The sequence below is a fragment of the Euphorbia lathyris genome, chromosome 3 (genome assembly GCF_963576675.1).
Source record: "Euphorbia lathyris chromosome 3, ddEupLath1.1, whole genome shotgun sequence".
Classification (NCBI taxonomy): Eukaryota; Viridiplantae; Streptophyta; class Magnoliopsida; order Malpighiales; family Euphorbiaceae; genus Euphorbia; species Euphorbia lathyris.
Window position 1 is genome coordinate 95,020,136 of NC_088912.1, and position 26,125 is coordinate 95,046,260.

The window sequence follows — 26,125 nt, forward strand, 5'->3', positions numbered from 1 at the left end:
TTAAAAAAATAATCACGTCTGATTATATGTTTGTGATTTGTTATTAATGAGTGATAAAATGATGCACATGTGAAGTTTAAATTACAAGATTCATGACGAAAAAGAGAGTTTACTGAATAATTTCCTAAATTGACCAAACTTGCGAATATTAGAAGTAAAATTGCATCATTTTAAACGTTAGAAATAAAATTGGTCCTAATAGTGTACTTTTGCACATTATCCAAAAATAAATTAAATATAATCAACATGAAAATGCAATTTATAATTTGAAAAGAAAAGATTATATTAATCAATTTACTGAAGTTTTATAAATTTTTCTAAAGTATATTAGTATTTTAATAAAATAAATTGGAGTATAATAAAACTATAAAAAGTAGCTTCATATATGTGAATGCAGCTCTCTTGCTTTCACCTCTCCAAATCACACCAGGTCGGTCTTCTCTCTCTCTTCCTTCTCCCGTTCTATCTCTCTATTAAATTCTCTCTATGCGTTACTACTCGTTTCTGATTTTATATAAATTGTTGGTTTCAGGTGGGCATAACAGAGGAAGATCTGATGTACTCGCTGGTGGATCTTTATTTAACGCAAGATCATGATGGCCCTTGAAAATAAAGGTTCGTCTTGCTTTCCTGTGATTTCTTTTGCTCTGGTCTAGTTATTCTTGCGAATTTCAAGTATCAATTCGTTATCTGATCGACTGGTTGGCGCAATTTTATGTGCCCTACTGTCTCCGATCGGGTTTATGAGTAGTGGTGTGTGTGACATTGCTGTTCTGCGTTTTTGTTCAAATGGGTGTTTATAATTTCTAGTTTGATCACCCAAATTTGTACTTGATTCTGGGTCTCCCCCTTCCTTTTGCTGTGCTGGTCATACTCTGTGATAATAATGTATTGTAATTTTTGTCTCGAGCTACAGCGAGCTTGGTGAATGTAGATTGGAGAACTTCATTACTAACTTCTATGTGGTTAAATTATTGGGGTTTTCCTTTAGACTGTGTTATTCTGTGGGTGGTGTGATTGATAAGGCTTGGATGCTTAGACTGCTGGTAGAACTGGGTGCTGTGCTGTTTTATTTCAGCTGAAACCTAAAATATGGATGAAGGATTGAACGGTTGATTATAATGGAATCACATTTTTTTTCGGAGTGAAATTTGTAATGGTGGGAGAATTTGGAGTTGGAATTCTTAAAATTAAGCAAATTTAGTTTTCATTGTACAAAAAGTTGGAACTTTTTGCTCATAGTTGGCTCTCGGGTAAGTAGTTGTTACAAAACCCCAATTTAGATTCGATTATAGAGGTTTTCTGAATGGTGATTTAGAATGTCTACTCATAATGGTTTGAATTCAGAATAGATCTGCATTAAGTGAAGGGATTTTTATTAGTTTCCAGTTACAATGTATTAGATCTATAATTGCTTAAGTCATAACAGGTCATTCTATAAGCTGTGAGGATTTTGGCTTAGCCGTATCAGTTATCTCAACATTTTGAAGAATTCATCTTGTACCTTTAAAGCAGTTATTATTTTAAGCTAATTGTCTGAAGTATTCTGACTCAACATAGCGTTGTTCTCTATTGAGCTTGATAAATTCTTTTATTTCCTACATGTTGTCTTGACAAGGAATGTCTGTCAATCAGGCTTTAATTTCTCTCTGGATGGGTACTCCTTAAATAGATTATGTGGTCGTTGTTGTAGTATAATTTCTCCTTGTGTAACAACAATGGAAGTTAAGCTTGACATGAGTGATAGTACCTTCATGTCGAAGGTCTACTCTTGGGTATAAACATGTAGATCAACTATAGTGATATTAAGGTATGAGGGACCTAGGACATACCTCCATAAAGTTGTGCCTGTGGATTTTTGTATTGTTTGGGGGCCGTTGTCATCATGAATTTCCATAACAGTTGCCTTTTTTTTTTTCCATAACTGGACTAGGTGTGTTTACTTATTTTAATTGTAATTGGAAACCTAAACTGTGCACTCAATGCATTGATTCAATAGCTAATCAGCTTTGGACTTGATATGTCATGATGCTGGATGGAAGTCACTTCTAGGCAAGCTAGAATGCCAAAAAGGCCGCTGAAAGAGTTGATGGCCATGAATATTAAGTTTTATTCCCTTAGCCTTTTCAGACTGGACCTTTTTCAAAGGCTTTAAATTGGCATCTTCTACTTATTTGTGTTTGCCTTTAAAATTTCTCACAACCTGTATGTCTTCCACCTCCCTCAATCTATTCCCTCCAAATGGAAATTTTTTCATAGCAGGCATATCTTACATATTTCATTTTGGTTCAGATGTACATTTAGTCATGGTTATTGACGATGAACATAAACTCGTTTTTCTCTAATATTTGATGCTTCTTTTACTGCAGAAACTCTGCAAAGGAGCTGCGAGGCATCCTTAAAATGCCTCCAGACCAAGGGATTCTCTTATGGGAATTCCATTGATAGTTTTTCAGAGCTTAAAGAAGAAATCAGTGCTCATCCAGCTGCAGATGTAGTGGAACCAGTTCACTCAGTGAGCAGTGAATTTCTTGACCTTCCTCCTGAATATCACAATAAACCCACCTACCATCATGATTTTGGCTCGTGGTCAACCTTTTATCCAGACTCTCAAAAGGTGCAGCAGTGCCAAATGAATTGCTTTGAGAGCCATATTTATCCCTTCCCAGTTGATTCTCGGTTTCAGTATGCAAACGCCCCATTCAATATGTATTCCCATGGATACCCATATGACTTCCAGCTTCAAGATTTTCAGTATTTTGTGGTCATAGACTTTGAGGCTACATGTGACAGGGAAAGAAATCCCCATCCACAGGAGATAATTGAGTTTCCATCTGTCATCGTGAGTAGTGTTACTGGCCAACTAGAAGCATGTTTCCAAACATATGTGAGGCCAACTTGCAATCAACTCCTTTCTGATTTCTGCAAGGATCTGACTGGTATCCAACAAATCCAGGTTGGTTTGGATATCCTTTACCTTATATACTTGACTGTTGAAATGCACATGTTATTTGGCCCAATATTTCTAAACTGAAATTTGATGACATCAGTAATTTTTTAGCTGCCATATATGCCCTTTGGTAAAAATTTGACTTATGGTGGAAATTAGGTGAACCTTTTTATTCCGAATTACCATATAATTACTAACTGTCTCAAAAAGTTTGAAGCACGACCATGTAAGGAAAGCTGATCATAGATAAAGAATTGAATGCTCAAATAGACAAAGTCCTTCAGATTCTTTTTTCATTTTTTTGCTAGCCATTTTCTGACTTTGAAAGGGAAATAAATAGTTCTGTTCGTTGTATTTTACTAAGGATTTGCAATTTACCCTTTAATTTGCTGCAATTTACATGATATGGACTTGGAACCTAGAATTAATTTCTAAATACCATATTAATTAGGAGTATGTATTGAAGCCTTTTTTGGTTTATCATCTCCTAGGCAGTGTGTTTGAGTTTCAAGCGCAATGATTTCTTATGAGAAACCGGATAAAAAGTTGCAGCACTAGAAGTTATGCTACTCCTCTAGGGTGTAACTGGAGAAATCCTCTTCAATCCTCAATCATTAATGACTTCTTTAGTTTGCTTGTTTTTGAGCCCACGCCCACCTCCTTACGTTTCTCACTCATTAAAAGGTCATAGCTTAGCCAAAAGGTGTGGTTGGGGAAGTGGGAAGCAAGGGAATGGAGAAACAGGTTAGTCCTGGTTAAGGGTATGTTGAGGACATGGAAAGTGAGGGGAAAGAAATAGAGGGGAAAATAGTTATGTTGCCTTGTTTTCTTGTTTGAGAAAGAAGAGAGTAGTCAATGGGCTTACAAATTACCATGTTGTCCACAGTCTTTCGCTTCAAAATGGGAGGAAAGTAGGGTAAATGTTACTAATTTACATTTTCAATTTGTTCATATAGAAATCTATTTTACTTTTCAAGGGAGAAGGTTCACATCAGATTTTTGTGTTCACTGACTCCTTTGAGTTTCTTTTGCCCATATGTGACCAAGGGTCAAAGTACATGCAAATTAATGCTACACTAAAATGCACATTTCCATAAAACATAGATTATCTTTAACATGGAGAAGTATGATAATCTCGAGAACAGTTTAGTGGATGTGGGTTGTTGGAATTGCAAATTATGGGAGTGTCTGCATACCTCATCCATATTATGAAGAAGTTATTATTTGTTATCTGTGATCCTTCTCTTATGTTTATTATTGTGTGTGGTTTCAGGTGGACAGGGGTGTTACTCTTAGTGAGGCACTGCTCAGGCATGACAAATGGCTTGAGAAGAAGGGGATAAAAAACACAAACTTTGCTGTGGTGACATGGTCGAATTGGGATTGTCGGGTGATGTTGGAATCTGAGTGCCGATTCAAGAAGATCAGAAAGCCCCCTTATTTTAACCGGTAAATTTATAAATCTTGGAACTTCAGCTAATGTGGCTATTAATGTGACCTAATTTCCTTGTTGATTTATAATTTTCAGGTGGATCAACTTGAAAGTACCCTTTAATGAGGTCTTTGGTGGTGTAAGGTGCAACTTGAAGGAGGCTGTAGAGATGGCAGGGTTAGCATGGCAAGGCCGTGCTCACTGTGGACTTGATGATGCCAAAAACACCGCTCGACTACTTGCCTTCCTCATGCGCAGGGGTATCAGATTCTGCATCACAAACTCGCTTATGTGGCAGACAAACGATTATTCATTTTCATGGAAGCAATCCCCTGATCACCCGTCCTTACCACACCAACCATACAAACTCAAGGAGCTGAATCTTCCTGTTTTTCACTATCACCCTTTATGCTACTGTGGAGTTAAGAGCGGAAAATGCATGATTCGGCAGCCTGGACCAAGGCAAGGGAGCTTCTTCTTCGGCTGTGGCAACTGGACTGCCACACGAGGCTCCCGCTGCCATTACTTTGAATGGGCATCTAATTGATAGAAACTTGGAAAAAAGACTGGTTTTCTTTACTTATTTCCGTCCTCATCGCATCCCGAGCACTTCAGGATGTATTCTGTAAAAAAAAAAAAGATAAAAAAACAAAAATTGGTAGTCGGTCGTCTCCTAGCAGGAGCAGATATATGTTTCTGCTACTGAGAGAGAGAGCAAAATACTAAAATAGTTGGTTAAGTTGCTCTAGTGTGTCTGTGTCTGTCTGTGTTTAGGGAGCTATTACAAGAATGTAAAGCTGACTTTCTTGTTGATAGGAGAAGAAATTTGGGTATGTGAAGAAATGGGTAGTTAGGAAATGTTATGTTGCCATTTTACATATGGTAAAAGTTATCATTATCATAAATAACCTGTGAGATAGGGAGTATTGCATTGGGTTTCCTTTCCTATGGATTTTCTAATGGGAATATGGGTGGAAATGTTTTCCCCCTCAGTTTGCTGATTCTTCTTGCTGTGTTTTCAATTGCCTTCTGTTGTAGTATTTCTTGCTGGTTTACATAAATATCAATAGGTAAATTGCATCCGTTAGTTTCAAAAAGGTTCAACGTAGTTGTGATGTCACGGTTTTTCTAGCTGAATTGGTTGAAAGAAAGTTGGAGGAATAACACAAATTATGGTTTTTTCTGGCTGAATTGGTTGAACTTTCTCAAATTATGGTTTTTTCTGGCTGAATTGGTTGAAAGAAAGTTAGAGGAATAACACAGATTATGATGTATAATATTGTAATGGGATAAAGTGTTAAATGATCCCAACATGGTACAAAGCTTCCCTTGATGAATGTTTCTAGATTAGACACTGTTTGAAGCGGTATGAACGACCCTCGATCGAGTTAAGTTTTAAGCCTCCCTAGTATCTTTCAGTAAAAATGTCCTCCCTGACCTTAAAGGAGGCATCTACTTCTGCACTGGAATTTCTGCCTTTGGTGCTTATGGTAATTATCTTGGTCTCCCTCTCTTTGGATGGGTGGCAAAGATTTGAAATTTGCAGATTCATTAGACAGAGTCAGTCAGCCAATTCATGGTGGAGTTATAAATTCCTTTCAAGAGTAGGGATGAATCGATTAAGGCGTGCCCTACCTGTATTTTGCAAGTTCTTTTGCCTTCCTCGGACTCTGGACGGCATTCAAAAGAAAATATGAACTCTTTTTTGTGGGGTGCTTTAGAGCGTTCCGGTATCTAATGACTCTCTTGGGATAAATTATGTATTCCAAAAGGAGATGGAGGTTTAGGGCTTTTGAAAGGCTGTACGAATTCAATTTGAGCCTTCTAACAAAGCAAATGTGGTCTCTTTATCTCTAGAGTCAGCTTGGCATTGCTGTGCTTAAAAGTCCAGCTTTCCTTACAAACTCTAAAAGTTGTTATTCCCAAAAGTTACAAACTGTATTTTCTCTTGAAAGGAATTTTTTTACAATTTTTAGGAAAACAATTTTCCATTAATAAGCTGCTTTTAGTTTTTAACTTTTGACCACTCGGCCACTCTCCCCTTCCCGGGCCGAGGCCTCTCTCTAAGTTCTAAGAAGGATTCAGGTTTTTTAACTTTTAAGGAAAGTAATTTTGCATTTACCAAATGATACTTTTAGCTGAGCAAGCTGCTTTTAGAGACCGAGAAAGCAATGTCAAACTGACCCATAATCAATCATCTTTGGCTGCTCCAGTGTTTAAAGTTAAACACTTTCTATCACATACGTTTAGCATTATAGCAAAAAAAAAAAAAAAAAATCAGTTAGCATGGTGAAAGTCAAACTATATAATACTAAATCATAAATTTATAATTAAGTAGTATCAAATTTTTTAATTCAGTTGTAACTTTTTAATATATATATTAAACGATTAATAGGTCGCTATGTTGTTACCTAATACACTAGTTAGTCCACATATATTATTAAAATTTTTAAGTTTTATCTTAATCAACTATTTAGTTTATCCTTTTATTTTTCTTTGTACCTGAAAGTTCAAAATTACTCTTAATTATATAAATAAAACAACTTTTTTTTTTCAAATTTAATCAACATATTTGAAATGCAATTTATATAATATATATTCTAGCATTTCTATACTTGTACACATTATATATATATATATATATTCTAATTTTTATTCTCATTTAGTATAATATATTTAAACTAATATTAAATATTATTATGAATCTTGATAAAAAAAAAATTAAAACTGTATCCTTTTCACGTTATCCATGAAGTTTATTAGAGACAAAAGAAAATCAAATTTTACAATTTTATATAGCTTACTCATAATTTTATAATTTTTGAGATATTTTTCATTTATTTTTCAATAAAACAAATCTACGCCGCTAAATTAAAGTTGTATAATTATATAAAAATAATAAATCAATTACTATATATTATAGAGATTAAGATTGTATAGGAAAGAGTAATATTTGTTGAAACACCTTTCCACATAATTTTGATTTGACAAAATTATTTAAGTTAATCCATGATTAAGGGACAATTAAATTTAAGTGCTTTGATTTAATTGTACTAATATGTTTGTTCAATGTTGAGTATAAATATAAATGTAAATGGAAATAAAAAGTAAGACAGGACGAAGTCAACATGAGGACACAGCACAAGCTGAGTGGAGTGGAACTCAGCGTGATAGAAGATAAGTCATCTTCAGAACAGAAGCTTGAAGATCAAGCCAATCAACAAAGCTGAGTGGAACGGAACTCAGTATCAAAAGTAGAGAAGTCTTCCTAAGAATCAATATTGCAGAATGAAGCTGACCATGGAAGCTGAGTGAAAGAGAACTTAGTATCGGACTTGGCAACAATCAAGGACAACGACTATCAGAGTCAAGCTGAGTAATCCTCAGGACAGCGCGGATGATCCGTTTGTTAGAAGATAAGATCTGACAACTGTCTGCACCAATAATAGAAACCTTGAGATTACGCAAAAGCCAATTTCGAGATGCATGGGTCAACTGTTCTTTTGCTAAAAGACAAACTGGCACAAAAAGACGAAACCTGCGAGAAGAAGACAAGTCTGACGCCTGCGAAATTCAGACGACAGGATTGACCTGCAAATCTGAAGCTGACCAGAACTTGTCGCCGGAAGAAGCCGTTTGAGTCCAACGGATAGTTCCAGATTCAAATCATTAGGCCTCAGACTTCAACTATAAAAGGACAAGCTTATTCTTGGATCCTTTGCCGATTATCAAAACAAAAAGAGAAAAGAACATACATACAAAAACACACAAAAACAAGAAAGAGACCTTACACCAAATTTCTATTCATGTGTAAAAGCTAGATTAATTTTGTAATCATCTAAAGTGTTCTTCATCTGAAGGGAACAATTCTGTATCAATTGTAATAGTTGAGAGAGTGGTGCTGAGTACTCGGTTTTAAGTACTCAGCGGTAGAGAAATCTAAGTGTTGGGTTATAGCACTTAGTAGGAGTTGAGTAGACGAATAGAGGACGGTACTCTTGCATATTCAACTGCCTTGTAAACGGTTTGAGCTCTACCTTTAAAGAGCTCAGTATTGGATTTAAAAAGCCCGGAGGGATTCTAGGGACTGGACGTAGGCGGAGAGATCGAACCAGGATAAGTCGTGTTGAGTAATCTCTAACTCTCTTTTCATATATGTGTTGTTTGCTATATTTACTCAGTATATAAATTGTTTAAGCTGACACTGAGTAAATCAAAGTGCTGAGTTGGAAGCTGACCATAAAGAGTGTCATTTCTCAACTCACAAGTAAAACAGCTCTAGTCAATATCTGACTAAAGTCGTCTTATACCTCACTCGGCCGCGCTGACCAAAAGCTGAGTTGCGAAACTCTAAGAATTGAATTAAGTCAGCGTAATTAAAACGAAAAAGTTGCATTAGTTCCTAACCCCCCTCCCCCCTTGGAAGTAATCACTAGGGACCAACAATATTGTCATTATTTAGGTATCGTTTGTTTGCCAAAAAATTGTATCGGAAAATATTTTTCTAGTTTTTCAGTGTTTATTTGCTTAGGAAAATAAGTTAACAGAAAATATAATGTTAGTCAACACGAAATATAAAAAGAAAGTGAGGAAAATATTTTACCCTTTCAGAAGGGTAAAACATTTTTCTAACCATTTTTTTTTAGTTCCGACTTCCTCTTCCACTTTCTTTTCCCTTTTATATACAACTATAACACATATAAAACTGGAAAAACAGTAAAAAAAAAGTGAAAAACGGTAAAAATGCAAAAAAAAACGACAAAAATATAAAAATTGGTAAAAACGCAAAAAAACTCTGTAAAAAGTGAAAATGGTAAAAAGATGAAAATAGTAAAAAAAAAAAAGAAAAACGACAAAGACACACAAAAAAGAAGAATGCAAACACCAAAAAATGGTAAAAAGGAAGAAACGTGAAAGACAAAAAAAAAACGAAAAAAACGAAAAAAAAAGTGTGAAAAAGGAAAACAATGTGAAAAAATGAAAAACACAACGTCAAAAACGAAAAGAACACGAAAAACTATTTTTTTTCTTACGTTTTTATTACTTTTCATTTTTTTTGTTTCACGTTTTTTTTCTTTGTCACTTTTCTTTGTCTGTTTTTTACAGCTTTTCATGTGTTCATTTTTGTTTTCACGGTTTGTTTCCTTTTTTTTCCATGAATTATAATGTAAAATATTTAGTTGAAAATCAAAATTCTAAATAAATATAACATTATATACTTTAAGTTAGTGATAGGAAAATATTTTTCAATGACATAAAGTAACACCATAAAAGATTTTCCGATGTTGTAGCCAAACACTGTAAACGATTTTATTTTCTAACAAAATTTTCTCTTACCTAATATTTTTCAAATCACAATATTTTCTGCAAACAAACAGAGTCTTAGTATAATTTGTCATTATTCAACAAAAGGACTAAAGAGTTTATGGAAACAAAATTTAGGAACTATATAATTACTTTTAGAAATACAGGGATTGACCGGTGTAATATGTAAAAACATAGGTTCTAAATATATATAGTTGAAATTTCATTAGGGCAAGTTTTGGATTTCGGCATATCATAATAACACAACGGAAGCAAAAACACTGAAAAATACATAGAATCTATGCGTTTAATTAAATCGAAATGAGAGATAAGATTACCGGCCTTAGTTGAAATGCATATTCGAATCTGTAAATCAGAGATAAGATTGGATCCTGCTACCTGCCAAATGTAAAAAGGGGGGGGGGGGGGGGGAGAGTTCGACCAAAAGGCTTCGACAATGAGTGGTGAATGGAGGATATCATCGTACACTGAAGGTGGACGTCAAGTTGGTATAAGGAACACTATATGGAGGACATGGACTACCCTTCTGTTGGATTTCCGCCACCCTTTAGGTCAGTAGTCGATACTGGCTTAAGTGATCCACCCTAGTGTAAGAAAAACAATTAGGGTAGCAGAAAAACAAATCGCAAATTGAACAGGAAACGAATTGTGCCGTGGCGGAGGCCACTGCCTTGAAAGCGATTTCGGCAGACCGAGATTCCTGAAATTTCGGTCGCTCCCTAAGGTTAACACAGAGACTTCGAACTTGTGCACTCAAAGTCGAAGATGATGGAACATCAAGAGAGTTTTAATTGCCCAGAAAGTTTGATTAGGAAAGATTAAAAGGAAAACTGTGTTTTCAAAGTTGGAAAACTTCTGTATTTATAAGCTTCAGAAATAAGAACGTTAGAACGTTCATATACACATTAGAGCGTGGAGGTAGAACATGAGAAAAATAAGGTTCCGTTTTTCGACTAAATAAATTGTTGAAGAAAAATTCAAAGGAGCAAACCAGATAAAAATAAAAATAAAATTCGGACCCAGTCCAGTCGGGACGGGAGTTGCGCGAACGAGCGAGCGCGTGTGGTATATTTGCTAAAACCCACTTAACACAATTTAAAGGCTTCTAAAGTCCAACTCTATATATAGTCACTCAAATGTTTGTAAGTTTCCCATGTGGGATTGTAAAAGTGCTCTTGAGAGCAGAGTCCCTAAAGACAAATATACTCCCACACTTCAAAGCCATTTTCTTCAACAACAAAGCCATTTTTCTAACACATAGTCCACTAGGGACTAGAAGAGTCGGGCATTTAGCCTTTGTGAAGGGAAGAAAATGTCTCCATAGGGTGGAACTCTATTGACACAATGAGTTCCAGAGTTAGCCCATAGTGCGTGTCCTTTTAGGGCGAGGTTTAATCATAGGGAGTCCCACCGGGGCAGGATACCAACAGACGCATTGACGGGACGCTTAAAGGGGATAGACCCCTTCAGTAAAAATCATAGACCCCTTTGACTGGCAGAGACTTGGGGAAATCTTGGCGCCACACGGGGTTTTGGCTTGGCTCAGACCTGGCCTCGTGACATTTGGTATCCGAGACTAAACTAAGCAAAAGCTTTGTGAAATGGGCGGTAGTGCTTTAACTAAGCAAGCTCTCTAGGAGGTGGGTGAACATGCTTTAACTAAACGAGTTTTTCATGGTGGGAGTTTGCCATCTTTAACTAAGCGAGTTCTTTGTGGGATGTGCGAACATTGGTTTAGCTAAACGAGTCCTTCGTGATGTGGGCTAGCGATACTAAAGATCCTAAATTTCCCCAACGAATTGACAGATAGAAATTTATGATGCTTTTCTTGAAAATATTTTGTGATGCTTTTCGATTTGATTAAAAGCTCATGGTTTAACATGGCCATTATTAAGAGGCTTTTACCCAACGTGTGGGAGTGCGGAAATAGAAAAGGGAACTGAGATTGCTAATACATGTGAATGCTAGAAAGTGAATGCATAATCCCTTATGGTTGTAGGCGATGGAATTCTACGAGATTCAATCCCTTTAGAGGGGGGGGGGGGGGGGGGGGGGGGGACAGGGGAAGAATTCGTAGTTGATTGCCGGAATTTGACGCTTATGTGAAGTAGACCAAAGACGATCTACCGAATTAATGGTTGTCACAACCAAAATTATTAAGGCATAGTTTGTGCTTGAATCATTTTAATTCAGTTAGACATTGCTTGCCCTCTTCCATGAGTCGAGAAAAGTTAGACGGAATTTGGGGCTTGTGTCTTCCCAGGAGTCGAGAAAAACTCATTATCGGTGATGTAGGATTATTGAAGCGTAATCCAAATTCCGCCATACTTGAATTTAAGGGAAAATTGCTTGTGCCTTCCCAGGAGTCGAGGAAAACTCATTATCCGTTTACCATTGGATTACGTGGATACTGTCCATCGTATTGTTTGAAAAATTATGGGTATTCTGAGATATGTTTGCCTATTCTATCACGGTAAAGATAGACATCAGAAATAATTGCGCATATCGAATGGGAAACATCCAATTCAGAAATTCAGAGGCCTATGACAGGCCTTATGTTAATCTTTGGTGAAAATATTAAGACATCTAATATGTTAATTTGCGTTTGATTGATTTATGTAGAAAGTGGAGTTGATTGATTTTGTACTTATAGTTTAGGGACCAATTCGTCTTTATGCCTATAATATAATATATATTTTTTGATATTATAATATAACCGAAAATGAAAGAACAGCATTAGCCCTCTTATTTTGGTATCATAATTTCCCGGGAAGAAAGATCCGCCATTGATAATTTCTCTTGCATTTTCCATCATCGTCCCTATCTGACAAAAATGTCGAACAGAGAAGAGTTGATCGGTGAAGGAAGCACTATCACATCCCAATATTTTCTGCCTGGATTGCTTTGTCTCCTCCTTCAGTATCCTACAGTCTTATCCTTTCAATTTCATTCTGCCTTTTCTTGACCTCGCAGCTATAACAATCTCTTTTGGATATTCTTCATCTTGTGCAATCAACAATGGATGCAGCACGACGAGCTATGTGTACAGATGATCTGCTCAATCCACTTACATCCACCTTCATACAAAGCTGCGCTATGCTTCTCTTCTCCCATATCTTCCATGTCGTTTTGAAGCCGCTGGGACAACCAGGACCAATTGCACAAATCCTGGTATATATCTAATTTTAATGTGATGATAAATTTGTGGCGTAAAGGTGTATTTCATTATATGATTGGCTAATAACGGGCTTTGTCAGGCAGGATTCACGCTAGGTCCGTCGATTTTGAGCAGAATTAAGCAAGTGGGGGATTTGTTCAATCAGCCTGATTTAAATGATTATATTCTACTTGTCTCTTTCATTTTCCGTATAGCAATTATGTTTTTGATTGGTTTGGAGACGGATGTTCCTTATATGAGGCGAAACCTTCGCCGAGCAAGCATAATTGCAATGGGGGGTGTTGCTGCTGGTGTGATATTTGGAGCAGCTATCACTGTTTTTGTGATGCGTATGTTGACCATATCTGATAGTCAGCTTACTTTTGCAAATCTGATAATTATAATCTTAACTAGCTCAGCCTCGCCTGTAGTGATTCGATTCGTTACAGAGTTGAAGTTTGAGACTGCAGAGATAGGGAGATTGGCAATATCTACTACTCTAGTCAATGAAATGTCTTGCTTGATATGGTATGATATAGCTATGGCTTTCAGCTCAGGTAAATTGTTCGGTGATGGGATTTTATGCCTTATGTTCACTGGGCTAGTCACTGGTGTGAATAAGTTTTTAGCTCTTTGGTATAACAGGAGGAGGCAGAACGAAAGATATCTGCGGAGTACTGATGTGTTAATTATTTTATCCCTGGTTATATGGTTCTCATTTCTCATTGAAGAATTTGGCTACAATAGTACAGTATTTTGTTTCATCATGGGTTTGATGTACCCTAGAGAAGGCAAAACAACTAGAACATTGTTGAATAAACTTACTTATGCAGCTAATAATTTCATACTCCCAATCCATTTTGGCTTCATTGGCTTCCGGTTGGATGTCAGACATCTGTATAGTCTTAGAAATGCCATAGTTGTTATGCTGGTGGTCTTAATTAGCATTGGGGCCAAAATTATTGGAACATTAGCAGCTTGCCATTACCTAAAAACTCCACTGAATCAGGGGGTTATACTTGCTTTCATACTCAACTTCAAAGGCCATAGTGAACTTTTACTTGTTGATACACTTTCTAAGCCAACCTATGTAAGTTTCTCTTGAGAATAACTCTCCTTTCCTTCAGGTTTCAGTAAAGTTTTTTCTTATAAAGCTTGGTTTTGGTCTGTCGCAGGATTGGTGGGATGAAAATTTTCACCACTTGGTTGTAATAGTAATAGTGCTTAACACAGTTATATCAGGATCAGTAGTTTCTTGTACATTAAGAAGAGACGAAAATTACTTCCTCGCGCGACACAGCATACTTGAATTTGATGATCCAGAGAATGAACTAAGGATGATGTTTTGTGTTTATAGCTCCCGTCAGATATCAGCGAAATTTGGGCTAATTCTAGCATTAAGAGGATCTGCAAGAGCCCCAATCAAACCATATTTGATGCACTTAGTTGAGCTACCTAAAAAACGGTCGACAACTAAGTTGATGTACCATGAATTAGAAGATAGAGATAATTTTAGTGATGAGGAAGAATATGGAGGAAATGATGTAACAAATATTTGTGAGGCTGTGGATGCTTTTAGTACAGATAATAAAGTTCCAATCTCTCAGAAGAAAATTGTTTCATCCTTTGCAACCATGTACGAAGATATATGCAGTAGTGCGGAGGATTCACGTGTATCAATTATCATTCTCACATTCCATAAGCACCAGCGTCTTGATGGGAAAATGGAAAATAGCTCGGAAGCTGATAGGCTAAACAACCAGAAGATTCTTCGCCACGCCTCATGTACAGTTGGGATTTATGTGGATAGAGGGCAGACTGGTTTTCAGCTGCCTACTTCTGGACATGAGCAACATGTAGTAGCAATATTTTTTGGAGGTCCTGATGATCGTGAAGCATTAGCATGGAGCAAAAGAATTGCATCTCACCCTAATATTAATTTAACTGTCATCCGATTCCTATTAGCAACATCACACGACTTGCGTAGACCTTCCACCAAGAGCACTGAAGAAATACTTTTGACTATGTCAGACTATCATGAGACGGAAAATGAAAGAGATAATGCCTCAATGGAGGATTTCTACAACAGGTAACTTGAAGCAATTTTGTTATTTTTCTTGTCCTGCCAATTAGACTAGGAAATAGAGAACTACTTCGGCTTAATTTGCATGGAAGTCCCTTGACCATCAAGACAAAAATATTTATAACCACTCCCTCATAGAGTGTTTGGCGTAGTTATTGAGAGTAGCTGTTAACTGTTTTATTTGTAATAGCTATCTACAACCTCCTAATTTAGGTTTTCAAGATCCAGGTGCTTGCTCTCAAGAGTTAGGATATAATATAGCCTGTTTGCAGCAATGCCATTTTTTAGTTGTAAGGGGAAATTGATGACAAATATATGCTTTGTCCAAACTATACGATTGTTTCCTATCACATGACAGTACTGTTACTTCTTTTGTCAGATATGTAATCCCAGGAAAAGCTGGATACGTGGAGAAGTTTGTTAACAATGGGAAGGAAACAGCAGAGGTTCTAGCAGAAATTAGACAGATGTATGCACTGATCATAGTAGGGAAGGGTGACCAAGGATTCTCACCTTTGACAACTGGTTTAAGTGATTGGGAGGAATTTCCAGAGCTGGGTAATGTTGGGGATCTTCTGGCTTCTTCAGAATTCAAGGCCAATGGTTCAATTTTGGTCATTCAACAGTATAGACTTTCAAGGAATCATTACCATCTTCTACATGGATAACTAGTCAGTAGATATAAGCATATACATAACTGTACACTAGTTTAGTCATTGGTAAGAACTAAGAAGTAGTTGTAAAATGTACAGCTTTTTGTCAGATGCTCTCTCAAGGAATATTTGACAATTTTGAAAGATTTTTCATTTCTTTTGGGTTCAAAAATAAATTTTAGACTCTTATCTGTTATAAAGTTCACTTTTTTCCATTATTCTCTCTCTTTGGGATTCAGGATCCATTTTGGACACTTGTTTATAAATTTTGTACCTATAATCGTTTTTTCTGTGTGAAACTGAAAGCTGAAAAGATGATAAGCTGATAGGTGTTTGCTTTAGAGAACGGAAGAAAAAAATGCAGGTAAATTAAGGTGTTAAGGCAAAGCTCTGGGCTTTATGTAATTTTCCTTTGTCCGTTTCTTTTCGTTTTTGGTACAGATGTTTGGCCTATCATAGATTAGCTCATATTACCCTATGAAGTTGTCGCCAATTTTTCAATTTGCTTCTGAGAAGAGAAATAAGAGAAGAGAATATATTTGCTTAATAATGATATATCAAAACAGGAATCATCTCTCTTGCAGCTAGGAAGGCATGAAATGGAATGGCAAGCCTAGCTAGTCACAACCTGAAGAAGATCTGAGCAGTGATTTCATCCTTCATAATGGTAAGTTGTGAGATTTTGTGTGATAATTTTGTGAAATCATACTATAATGCATGTATTTAATTTAATCATTTAATGTTTTCTTCTAGCATTGTTGTATGCAGCTAGTCCTTAATGTACAATTTTCATATAGTTTAACCAATCTAGAACTAGCAATGAAATATTAGTTGCATATTAACAGGAATCCTTTACTCTGCGTGAGAAATTCTGGTTTGGTCCATAGCAGTGCATCTCAACAAGTCAAAATTGATTGCAAATTAACATATATATAGGAAATTATCCTCCTCTCATGAAGCATGTAACAGATATAATAACATTGATCTTTTTTCACACTTATGGCTGAGCTGATTATTATTCTCTTCAGTATTGCAGAACACATCATTGAACATCTGATTTTTGATTGGTTCTATTCTGAGTCTGCTTTCAATTGTTATAAGAAGGAAAACACCTCCGCTTTCACAGGTTTGTTCTTCAAACATATCCCTTTTGCAAATTCATTGTGCGTTTCTTTGCTATAGCTATTCTTTTCTAAAGTTTTATATGTCCGAGTGAAAGAATTTCTCTTTCAATTGTTAGCTAGTGGAAACTAAACTTGAGGCAGTAAGTTGAATGGTATATTTTCACACAAGTATTACTTTGATAGTTGTTTTTCCCCCCTTTTTCAAAGAAAAGGAAACGAAATCTACCCTTTTCCTGATTAGGGAGAAAAAGAACACTTGAGCACATTAGGAATTCTTCTGATCTATGATGCACGGAAACTCTTCATGACATGCGTTTCACCGTTCCTTCCAGACGTGGGAAAAGGAAACTCCTGGAAACTGATACCAAACGTTTCCGGAATTACCCAAAATATGAAATGCGTCTCTCATTTTTTAAACGGTTTCTTCTGCTAATTTCGACTAATATTTCGGAAATTCAAACTTTCTATTTGGCTATTCCTATTCCGTCTAAGATTAGAAAAATTGAAACTTCCTATTTGACTGATAATTCCTTCCTTCTATCCTTCAATTTAAAGGACTTGCCTATATTTCTTTCGTCAATAATTCTTGTCTCTTGAATCTCGATTGAGCTTGAATTTTTTTCATATTGTCGACATTATTAGATTTGATTATTGCAATTTTCACTTTTCTTTTTGTTGAAACTACGTTGGATTCAACTGAGCTTTTGCTTGATAGTAAGGCTTTGAATAGATAAGGTGTACCGGGAGACTATAAGAACTTTGCTTGGTCTTGAAGGGATTTGCCAGTTCAGTTGCCGTCTAAGTATTCCAAAAAAATGTATTACCTAGGGGTGGCAATTCATGTGTGTGGGCCGTGCTCATGTCATGTTAATTATCAGATTAATGTCAAAATGAGTCGATCGTAACCTAATCCATTGTTTTTTTTGTGTAATAATCATGTCAACCCAATCGGATCATGTTGTGTTAGCAGGTGACATGTAATTTTACTACTTCTGTTAATGCTGATATTTAAAAATATAGTAGGATATAATTATATTTCTAAATATTTATATTATTTTTGGATTAGCATGTTTACCTTAATAACCATTCAAAAGTTTGACTCGAAATATATTGAACAAACCCTTAACCCACTAATAGCATATTGGGTTCGTGCAACGTATCGATAAGTTACTCATAATTTTATTATCTTTAATTTTTTTTAATTAAGGATGATATGCAAAAATATGAGAGGTTTAAGTCGTGTTCAGGGTGACATTTGTAACCTCTATTAAGGTGACATATTTCTTCTCTTTTTTTTTTTTTGGTAGAAAGGAAAGAAAAAACAAACAAACAAAAAACTAGCCTGGGATTAGCCTAGGGAAGCTAACCCCGATCCTATCCTCTAACAGAAGAGACGAGAGAAAAGGAGGGGGAACCGAAAGGGTAGAAACACCTAACGACCCCTCATGACCAGCAGCAGCCAACCGATCCGCTACACGGTTCTGCTCTCTGAAAATATGAGTGAAGTCTAAGGACTCAAAGGAGGAGCGAAGCCTATTAATAGCTCTGATAAGGTTGCGGCTTCTGGTACCAATGTCATGATCATCAGAAATCAGTTTGATGGCTTCCAACAGAGAGCCTCTTAATGCCCAGCCTAACCGCAAGCTTGATACCAGAGAGAATACCCCAGAGCTCTGCAGAGAAGGAAGAACCCAACCCCAAATTCTGGGTAAACCCCGAAAGCCAGGCTCCCCCCGCGTCTCTAAGCACACCTCCAGCAGCAACCTTACCATTGATGAGACAGGAGCTGTCGGTATTCAACTTAGCAACCCCCTCTCTCGGCCTGCTCCATCCCACAAGATGGACAATTCCACTCTGGGAAGGTCTGCCCGGAGAATCCCCTTTGAAACTCTCAATAATAGAGGAAAGTTTATTCGAGAAGAACTCAGCACAGATAGGCAAGAACACAGATTTATTACCAAAAACCTCCTCCTTTCTCCACTTCCAAACTTGGTGACTGACTATAGCAAAGAGAATGTCACCATGCTCCATGTAAGACAGTAACTTCCCACTAATACCATCAGAGAACCAGTCATTCACAGAGTGGGCCATGAAAGAAGAGAGGATATGGTGAGGAAGAATTTGTTTCCAAATCTCCTTACTTTTAGGGCAGTCCCTCAGGGCATGACACAAAGTTTCAACATGGCCAGTACATCTACTACAATCTCCAGAAACCGCCAGATGCCGTCTGTGCCTATCCGCATTAGTAAGCAACCTGTCCTTAACACCCAGCCACAGGAAACTCCTAACACGGTAAGGGACTTTGAGAGCCCAAATAGACTTCCAAGTGTTCGAGGGAGGAACGGCCCTGTTAAGGGTAAGAGCTTCAAAGGCATTATTTAAGACACTTCATTTGAAAGAAAATATGACTTACACTTCCCTCGAGTAAGTTAATATTCTAAGAAAGGTTTTAGAAACAATGATGTGGTTTGCGTATAGAGGAACATGGTATTCTTTTTGTTACAAAATGTGTTCTATACCGTTACTAAAATAAAGAATTCAGTCAAAAGGTGTTATTGCTAATGTTGAATTGTTAACTTTTGCTGACGTGACATGTTAACTTGATACTATATCAAAACAATAATTAAATTTCTTCTTTTATTAACAGTGTAAAACATAGTTGTTTTTACAAGAAAAACTACCACGTTTTTCTGCTTATAAATACATATCAATAATGTTTATCTAATTTTCGCTTAGTTGTGTTTGGTTGTAGAAGATTGATATTTTGGTTCGGTGCTTTGTTTTTATCGGTCAGTGAACAGAAAAAATTGAGAAAGTGGTAATAGAGCTGATATTTGACCATTGTTTTTGGTTTATCGGTTAACTGAACCACATCGAACCCTAACACATATCACTCTGCACTCATTATCAATAAAATATTTTGGATGTTTCCAAAAGATATATCACACTAGTGCTGATTCATATAAAGTTTTTGCAAAGTTGTCTCAACGGGTAATATGGTTCCTTTCACGTTAAAAATGAACAAACCAAAATTTTTAACTTTTGTCCCTCAAACTTTGACATTGAATAATAAGTTAAGAGAACACACGTGTGATGCCCGCCGTACTAAGCATTAATTGCAAAATAACTTGAGAGTCGAGTTCCACCACAACTCACCTGCATCTCTCAATTCAAGGGAACTCTCAATATTCTGCTTAAAAGGGGATTAAACCTCCGTTTGGGTTAAATTTGGGAATAATTTCAAAGTCGGATGGGGTTAGAAATTAATTTTTAGGAAAGAGCTGTTTTTTTTATATCATGGTTAGTTTAGGTACCATTACGACATACTTTTAATCGTAATGGTTAAATTTTGGTAGAGTGGTCCCATTATGGCGCCATAGGCACCGTAATGGGCTAGTGGACAGGAATCCCTTTAGGATTCCTGCCTACTAGTGGGGCAGTGGCTGCACACCACTGTCCCAAACAAATATAAAAAAAAATTGTATATTTTTTATAAAAATAAAAAATAAAATTTATAAAAAGAATTAATTTATTAATTTATAAAAATAAAAATAAAATTATATATAAATTATAATGATGTTATTAAATTTGTATGATTTTCAAGCAAGATCAATTTGACCACACACTATCGAAAATTTAAAAAGACTTGTTTAATTGTTATTTAGCTACATCGAACCTTCTAAACCAGTTTGTCTATAAACTGAAACAGTTTAATACATTTTTTTTGTAACTGTATTAATAACACAGTAAAATATTTTATACAGTTTCAAAAAAATAAACCTGCTATATATAAATTAATCATAATTTTTTTAAAATTGTCTAAAATACTTTACTGTGTTATTATTATTTTTTTTTTGAAAAGGAGTTTCATTAATGAGCCAAAGAACAACAATAGTTCAACATAGAGAACGAAATAAAACTTGGAATAACATCATAAAGAGTCAGACTCGCATTATGAGAAGCGGACCTAGCCAAAGCATGGGCCACGCTATTTGCTTGTCTCCTAATAAAACGGACAGAGAATCTGTTATTATCTTCAAGAAGGCTCTTGCACTCTGCAATAATATCACCGAACTCAGAGTTGTCAATTGGAGTAGACCTAATAGCAGTACTGGTCACTTTGGAATCAATCTCTAGCGTAACATTCTGATAGCCCAGCTCCCTAATCCATTTGATCGCCTGTAAGAGTGCAAAAGCCTCTCCCTCCCTAACATCCATAAGGTAATCCACTGTGTTTGTTCTGCCAAGGATGAACCGCCCTGTTGAATCCCTTAGAACTGCCCCCATACCTGTCTGATTAGTCGCTGAGAAGAGTGCCATATCTGAGCAGCATGAGAACGTGCCCAACGGTGGTCTGTGCCAAAGTGAATCACACAGGGAGGCAGATTGAGGTTGTCGAGTTCCGAGTTTCAAGGCTTGTGCCTGCTGCCAGTCCGCTTGGCAACGCATCCCGCCATGCACGATTTCAGCAGGTGTCATGGATACCTGACGCCATAGAAGTGTATTTCTGGCACGCCACCAGCTCCAAAGAGTAACCATAAATTTCTCGACCTGTATCCTACCTCCGGACCTGCACATAGCAAAGAAAAATGCAGAAAAATTTTCTGCATCAGCAGCTAATGCAGTGATAAAATGCAACAGTCCCGTCTCTTCCCAAACCTCTTGCAGCTTCGGACATAGAACAAATAAATGCCAGGAATCCTCAATATCCTCAGAGCACATGACACAAGATTTATTAAAAAGACTTGTATATTTTTTATAAAAATAAAAAATAAAATTTATAAAAAGAATTAATTTATTAATTTATAAAAATAAAAATAGAATTATATATAAATTATAATGATGTTATTAAATTTGTATGATTTTCAAGCAAGATCAATTTGACCACACACTATCGAAAATTTAAAAAGACTTGTTTAATTGTTATTTAGCTACATCGAACCTTCTAAACCAGTTTGTCTATAAACTGAAACAGTTTAATACATTTTTTTTGTAACTGTATTAATAACACAGTAAAATATTTTATACAGTTTCAAAAAAATAAACCTGCTATATATAAATTAATCATAATTTTTTTAAAATTGTCTAAAATACTTTACTGTGTTATTATTATTTTTTTTTTGAAAAGGAGTTTCATTAATGAGCCAAAGAACAACAATAGTTCAACATAGAGAACGAAATAAAACTTGGAATAACATCATAAAGAGTCAGACTCGCATTATGAGAAGCGGACCTAGCCAAAGCATGGGCCACGCTATTTGCTTGTCTCCTAATAAAACGGACAGAGAATCTGTTATTATCTTCAAGAAGGCTCTTGCACTCTGCAATAATATCACCGAACTCAGAGTTGTCAATTGGAGTAGACCTAATAGCAGTACTGGTCACTTTGGAATCAATCTCTAGCGTAACATTCTGATAGCCCAGCTCCCTAATCCATTTGATCGCCTGTAAGAGTGCAAAAGCCTCTCCCTCCCTAACATCCATAAGGTAATCCACTGTGTTTGTTCTGCCAAGGATGAACCGCCCTGTTGAATCCCTTAGAACTGCCCCCATACCTGTCTGATTAGTCGCTGAGAAGAGTGCCATATCTGAGCAGCATGAGAACGTGCCCAACGGTGGTCTGTGCCAAAGTGAATCACACAGGGAGGCAGATTGAGGTTGTCGAGTTCCGAGTTTCAAGGCTTGTGCCTGCTGCCAGTCCGCTTGGCAACGCATCCCGCCATGCACGATTTCAGCAGGTGTCATGGATACCTGACGCCATAGAAGTGTATTTCTGGCACGCCACCAGCTCCAAAGAGTAACCATAAATTTCTCGACCTGTATCCTACCTCCGGACCTGCACATAGCAAAGAAAAATGCAGAAAAATTTTCTGCATCAGCAGCTAATGCAGTGATAAAATGCAACAGTCCCGTCTCTTCCCAAACCTCTTGCAGCTTCGGACATAGAACAAATAAATGCCAGGAATCCTCAATATCCTCAGAGCACATGACACAAGATTTATTAAAAAGACTTGTATATTTTTTATAAAAATAAAAAATAAAATTTATAAAAAGAATTAATTTATTAATTTATAAAAATAAAAATAGAATTATATATAAATTATAATGATGTTATTAAATTTGTATGATTTTCAAGCAAGATCAATTTGACCACACACTATCGAAAATTTAAAAAGACTTGTTTAATTGTTATTTAGCTACATCGAACCTTCTAAACCAGTTTGTCTATAAACTGAAACAGTTTAATACATTTTTTTTGTAACTGTATTAATAACACAGTAAAATATTTTATACAGTTTCAAAAAAATAAACCTGCTATATATAAATTAATCATAATTTTTTTAAAATTGTCTAAAATACTTTACTGTGTTATTATTATTTTTTTTTTGAAAAGGAGTTTCATTAATGAGCCAAAGAACAACAATAGTTCAACATAGAGAACGAAATAAAACTTGGAATAACATCATAAAGAGTCAGACTCGCATTATGAGAAGCGGACCTAGCCAAAGCATGGGCCACGCTATTTGCTTGTCTCCTAATAAAACGGACAGAGAATCTGTTATTATCTTCAAGAAGGCTCTTGCACTCTGCAATAATATCACCGAACTCAGAGTTGTCAATTGGAGTAGACCTAATAGCAGTACTGGTCACTTTGGAATCAATCTCTAGCGTAACATTCTGATAGCCCAGCTCCCTAATCCATTTGATCGCCTGTAAGAGTGCAAAAGCCTCTCCCTCCCTAACATCCATAAGGTAATCCACTGTGTTTGTTCTGCCAAGGATGAACCGCCCTGTTGAATCCCTTAGAACTGCCCCCATACCTGTCTGATTAGTCGCTGAGAAGAGTGCCATATCTGAGCAGCATGAGAACGTGCCCAACGGTGGTCTGTGCCAAAGTGAATCACACAGGGAGGCAGATTGAGGTTGTCGAGTTCCGAGTTTCAAGGCTTGTGCCTGCTGCCAGTCCGCTTGGCAACGCATCCCGCCATGCACGATTTCAGCAGGTGTCATGGATACCTGACGCCATAGAAGTGTATTTCTGGCACGCCACCAGCTCCAAAGAGTAACCATAAATTTCTCGACCTGTATCCTACCTCCGGACCTGCACATAGCAAAGAAAAATGCAGAAAAATTTTCTGCATCAGCAGCTAATGCAGTGATAAAATGCAACAGTCCCGTCTCTTCCCAAACCTCTTGCAGCTTCGGACATAGAACAAATAAATGCCAGGAATCCTCAATATCCTCAGAGCACATGACACAAGATTCACATACATCAACACCTTTTACTCTCAAACGAACTCTATTAGGTAAACAGTCACGGACAAGACGCCAACAGAAGTACCGGACTTTGTAAGGGACATTTGCTTTCCAAATGAGGTTCCAATCCCCAGTGATATGTAATTCTGCGTTATCCTCCAACCCCTCTTTAGCTAATCGGTAGGCACTTTTCACAGAATAACAGCCATCTTTAGAACCATGCCAAATGAGTGAATCGAGCCGTCTTGAAACCCTTACTGGTGTTCGTCTGATTGCATGTACATCTTCTGGAGAAAACAGTTCATGAAGCAATTCAATATCCCAATCAGATGAATTGAGGATAAACAAGTCAGCCACCTTCAATCCTTCCAAACCCGCAACAATGGGAGATGTAATTTTCTTTAGACCCTCCCCACGAAGCCAAGGATCATGCCAAACTCGAATATTTTGACCATTCCCAATCTTCCACCGAACTCCTTGCTCAAGCAATAATTAGGAGCTCCAGATACTCCGCCAAATATAACTAGGTGAGTGACCCAACCAAGCACTCAAGAATTCCCCCTCTGGGTAGTATTTGGCTTTGAAAATTCTATTGACAAGAGAATCTGGGGATGACATCAAACGCCATCCTTGTTTACCCAACATTGCTAAGTTAAAAGCCGTGAAATCACGAAAACACAAACCTCCATCATCCTTTTACTGTGTTATTAATGCACTAAATATTTTTTTTTTTGTTAGTAATGCACTAAATATTTAACCGTAACGTTTCAAGCGAAGTGCAGATTTAGCCTGATGTATGAAATTATGCAAATTTAGCACTAACGTTTTCAAAGAAGATCAATTTTAACCATATGCTACCGAAAATTTGAAAAAAATTTATTTGACTGTTATTTAGCCACGTCAGACCTTCTAAACCAGTTTGTCGATAAATTGAATCAGTTACATTTTTTTCGTAACAATATTAATAATATAGTAAAATATTTTAGACAGTTTAAAAAAATTAAACCTGTTACGTATAATTTAATCACAATTTCTTTGAAAATGTCTAAAATATTTTACTATATTATTAATGTACTAAATATATTTTTTTTGTTAGTAATATACTAAGTATTTAACTGTAACGTTTTAAGTGAAGTACAGATTTAGCCATAACGTATGAAATTGTGCAAATTTAATCATAACGTTTTCAAGCCAAATTAAATTAAATTTTTAATCAAATTTTATAAAATACAAATTTAATAACATTATAATAATAATAATTTTATTTTTATAAAATGATAAATTAATTTCTTTTTATATTTATTTTTATAAAATAATAATTTTTTAAAAATATTTATTAGGGCAGTGTCGTGAAGCCACCGCCCCACTTGTGTACCTAAACTAACTATGGTTAGAAAAACAGCCCCTTCTTAAAAATTATTTTCTAACCCCACCCAACCTTAAAATTATTCTTAAATTTAACCCCAAACAGAGGTTTAATCCCTTAAAAAGCCGAACTGACTTTTATATTCGCTATCAAACCTCCTAACCAAATAAAGAAGCTATCTCCATATTATATTATATTTTTAGATTATAATTTACTAATTTCTTTTTTTTTTTTTGGTAAGAAGGGAAGAGAAAAAAAAAAAAACAAACAAAAACCTAACCCGGGATCAGTCTAGGAAGACTGACCCCAATCCTATCCTCAAGAAGAGAAGGTAACAGAAAAGAAGGAGGAACGGAAAGGGTAGAAACACCTAACATCCCCCTATGCCCAGCAGCTGCCAAGCGATCCGCCACACGGTTTTGCTCCCTATAAATATGGGAGAAGGTAAGAGAATCGAAGGCAGGATGAAGCCTCAAGATGGCTTTAATGAGATTCTGACTCTTAAGACAAACAACCTGTCTATCCGAAATCCTGTTGATAGCCTCCAAATTGTCAGACTCCACAGAAAGTCTTTTAACACCCATGCGAATGGCGAGTTTAATGCCAGACAAGATCCCCCAGAGCTCCGCAGTAAAGGAGGAGCCCGTACCTAAGTTATGGGTAAACCCAGCCAGCCAGACGCCACCAGCATCCCGAAGAACTCCACCAGCAGCAATTCTGCCATTACTAAGGCAGGAGCCATCCGTATTCAACTTGACAACCCCTTCCCTGGGCTTCC

General features: G+C 36.4%; 2 protein-coding genes across 2 annotated transcripts; both read left to right on the forward strand.

The window, feature by feature from the left end:
- The first annotated feature begins 361 nt into the window (after window positions 1-361).
- Window positions 362-5,385, forward strand: LOC136223514 (3'-5' exonuclease eri1-like). The gene is made up of 5 exons (XM_066011552.1): window positions 362-430; window positions 533-615; window positions 2,370-2,956; window positions 4,224-4,399; window positions 4,479-5,385. The coding sequence occupies exons 2-5, from the start codon at window positions 594-596 to the stop codon at window positions 4,927-4,929; spliced, it is 1,236 nt and encodes a 411-aa protein (XP_065867624.1). The 5' UTR covers window positions 362-430; window positions 533-593; the 3' UTR covers window positions 4,930-5,385.
- A 7,061-nt stretch (window positions 5,386-12,446) lies between these two features.
- Window positions 12,447-15,805, forward strand: LOC136224886 (cation/H(+) antiporter 1-like). Its single transcript, XM_066013314.1, has 4 exons — window positions 12,447-12,878; window positions 12,965-13,954; window positions 14,040-14,953; window positions 15,327-15,805. The coding sequence occupies exons 1-4, from the start codon at window positions 12,726-12,728 to the stop codon at window positions 15,613-15,615; spliced, it is 2,346 nt and encodes a 781-aa protein (XP_065869386.1). The 5' UTR covers window positions 12,447-12,725; the 3' UTR covers window positions 15,616-15,805.
- Window positions 15,806-26,125: the final 10,320 nt, after the last annotated feature.

Bases quoted from the DNA above. Each gene is read 5' to 3' on its own strand.
- LOC136223514 (XM_066011552.1), top strand. From the start codon at position 594: ATGATGGCCCTTGAAAATAAAG. The intron at 2,957-4,223 runs GTTGGTTTGGAT...GTGTGGTTTCAG, and splicing joins CTGGTATCCAACAAATCCAG to GTGGACAGGGGTGTTACTCT. The intron at 4,400-4,478 runs GTAAATTTATAA...TATAATTTTCAG, and splicing joins AAGCCCCCTTATTTTAACCG to GTGGATCAACTTGAAAGTAC.
- LOC136224886 (XM_066013314.1), top strand. From the start codon at position 12,726: ATGGATGCAGCACGACGAGCTATGTGTACAGATGATCTGCTCAATCCA. The intron at 13,955-14,039 runs GTAAGTTTCTCT...GGTCTGTCGCAG, and splicing joins CACTTTCTAAGCCAACCTAT to GATTGGTGGGATGAAAATTT. The intron at 14,954-15,326 runs GTAACTTGAAGC...TTCTTTTGTCAG, and splicing joins ATGGAGGATTTCTACAACAG to ATATGTAATCCCAGGAAAAG.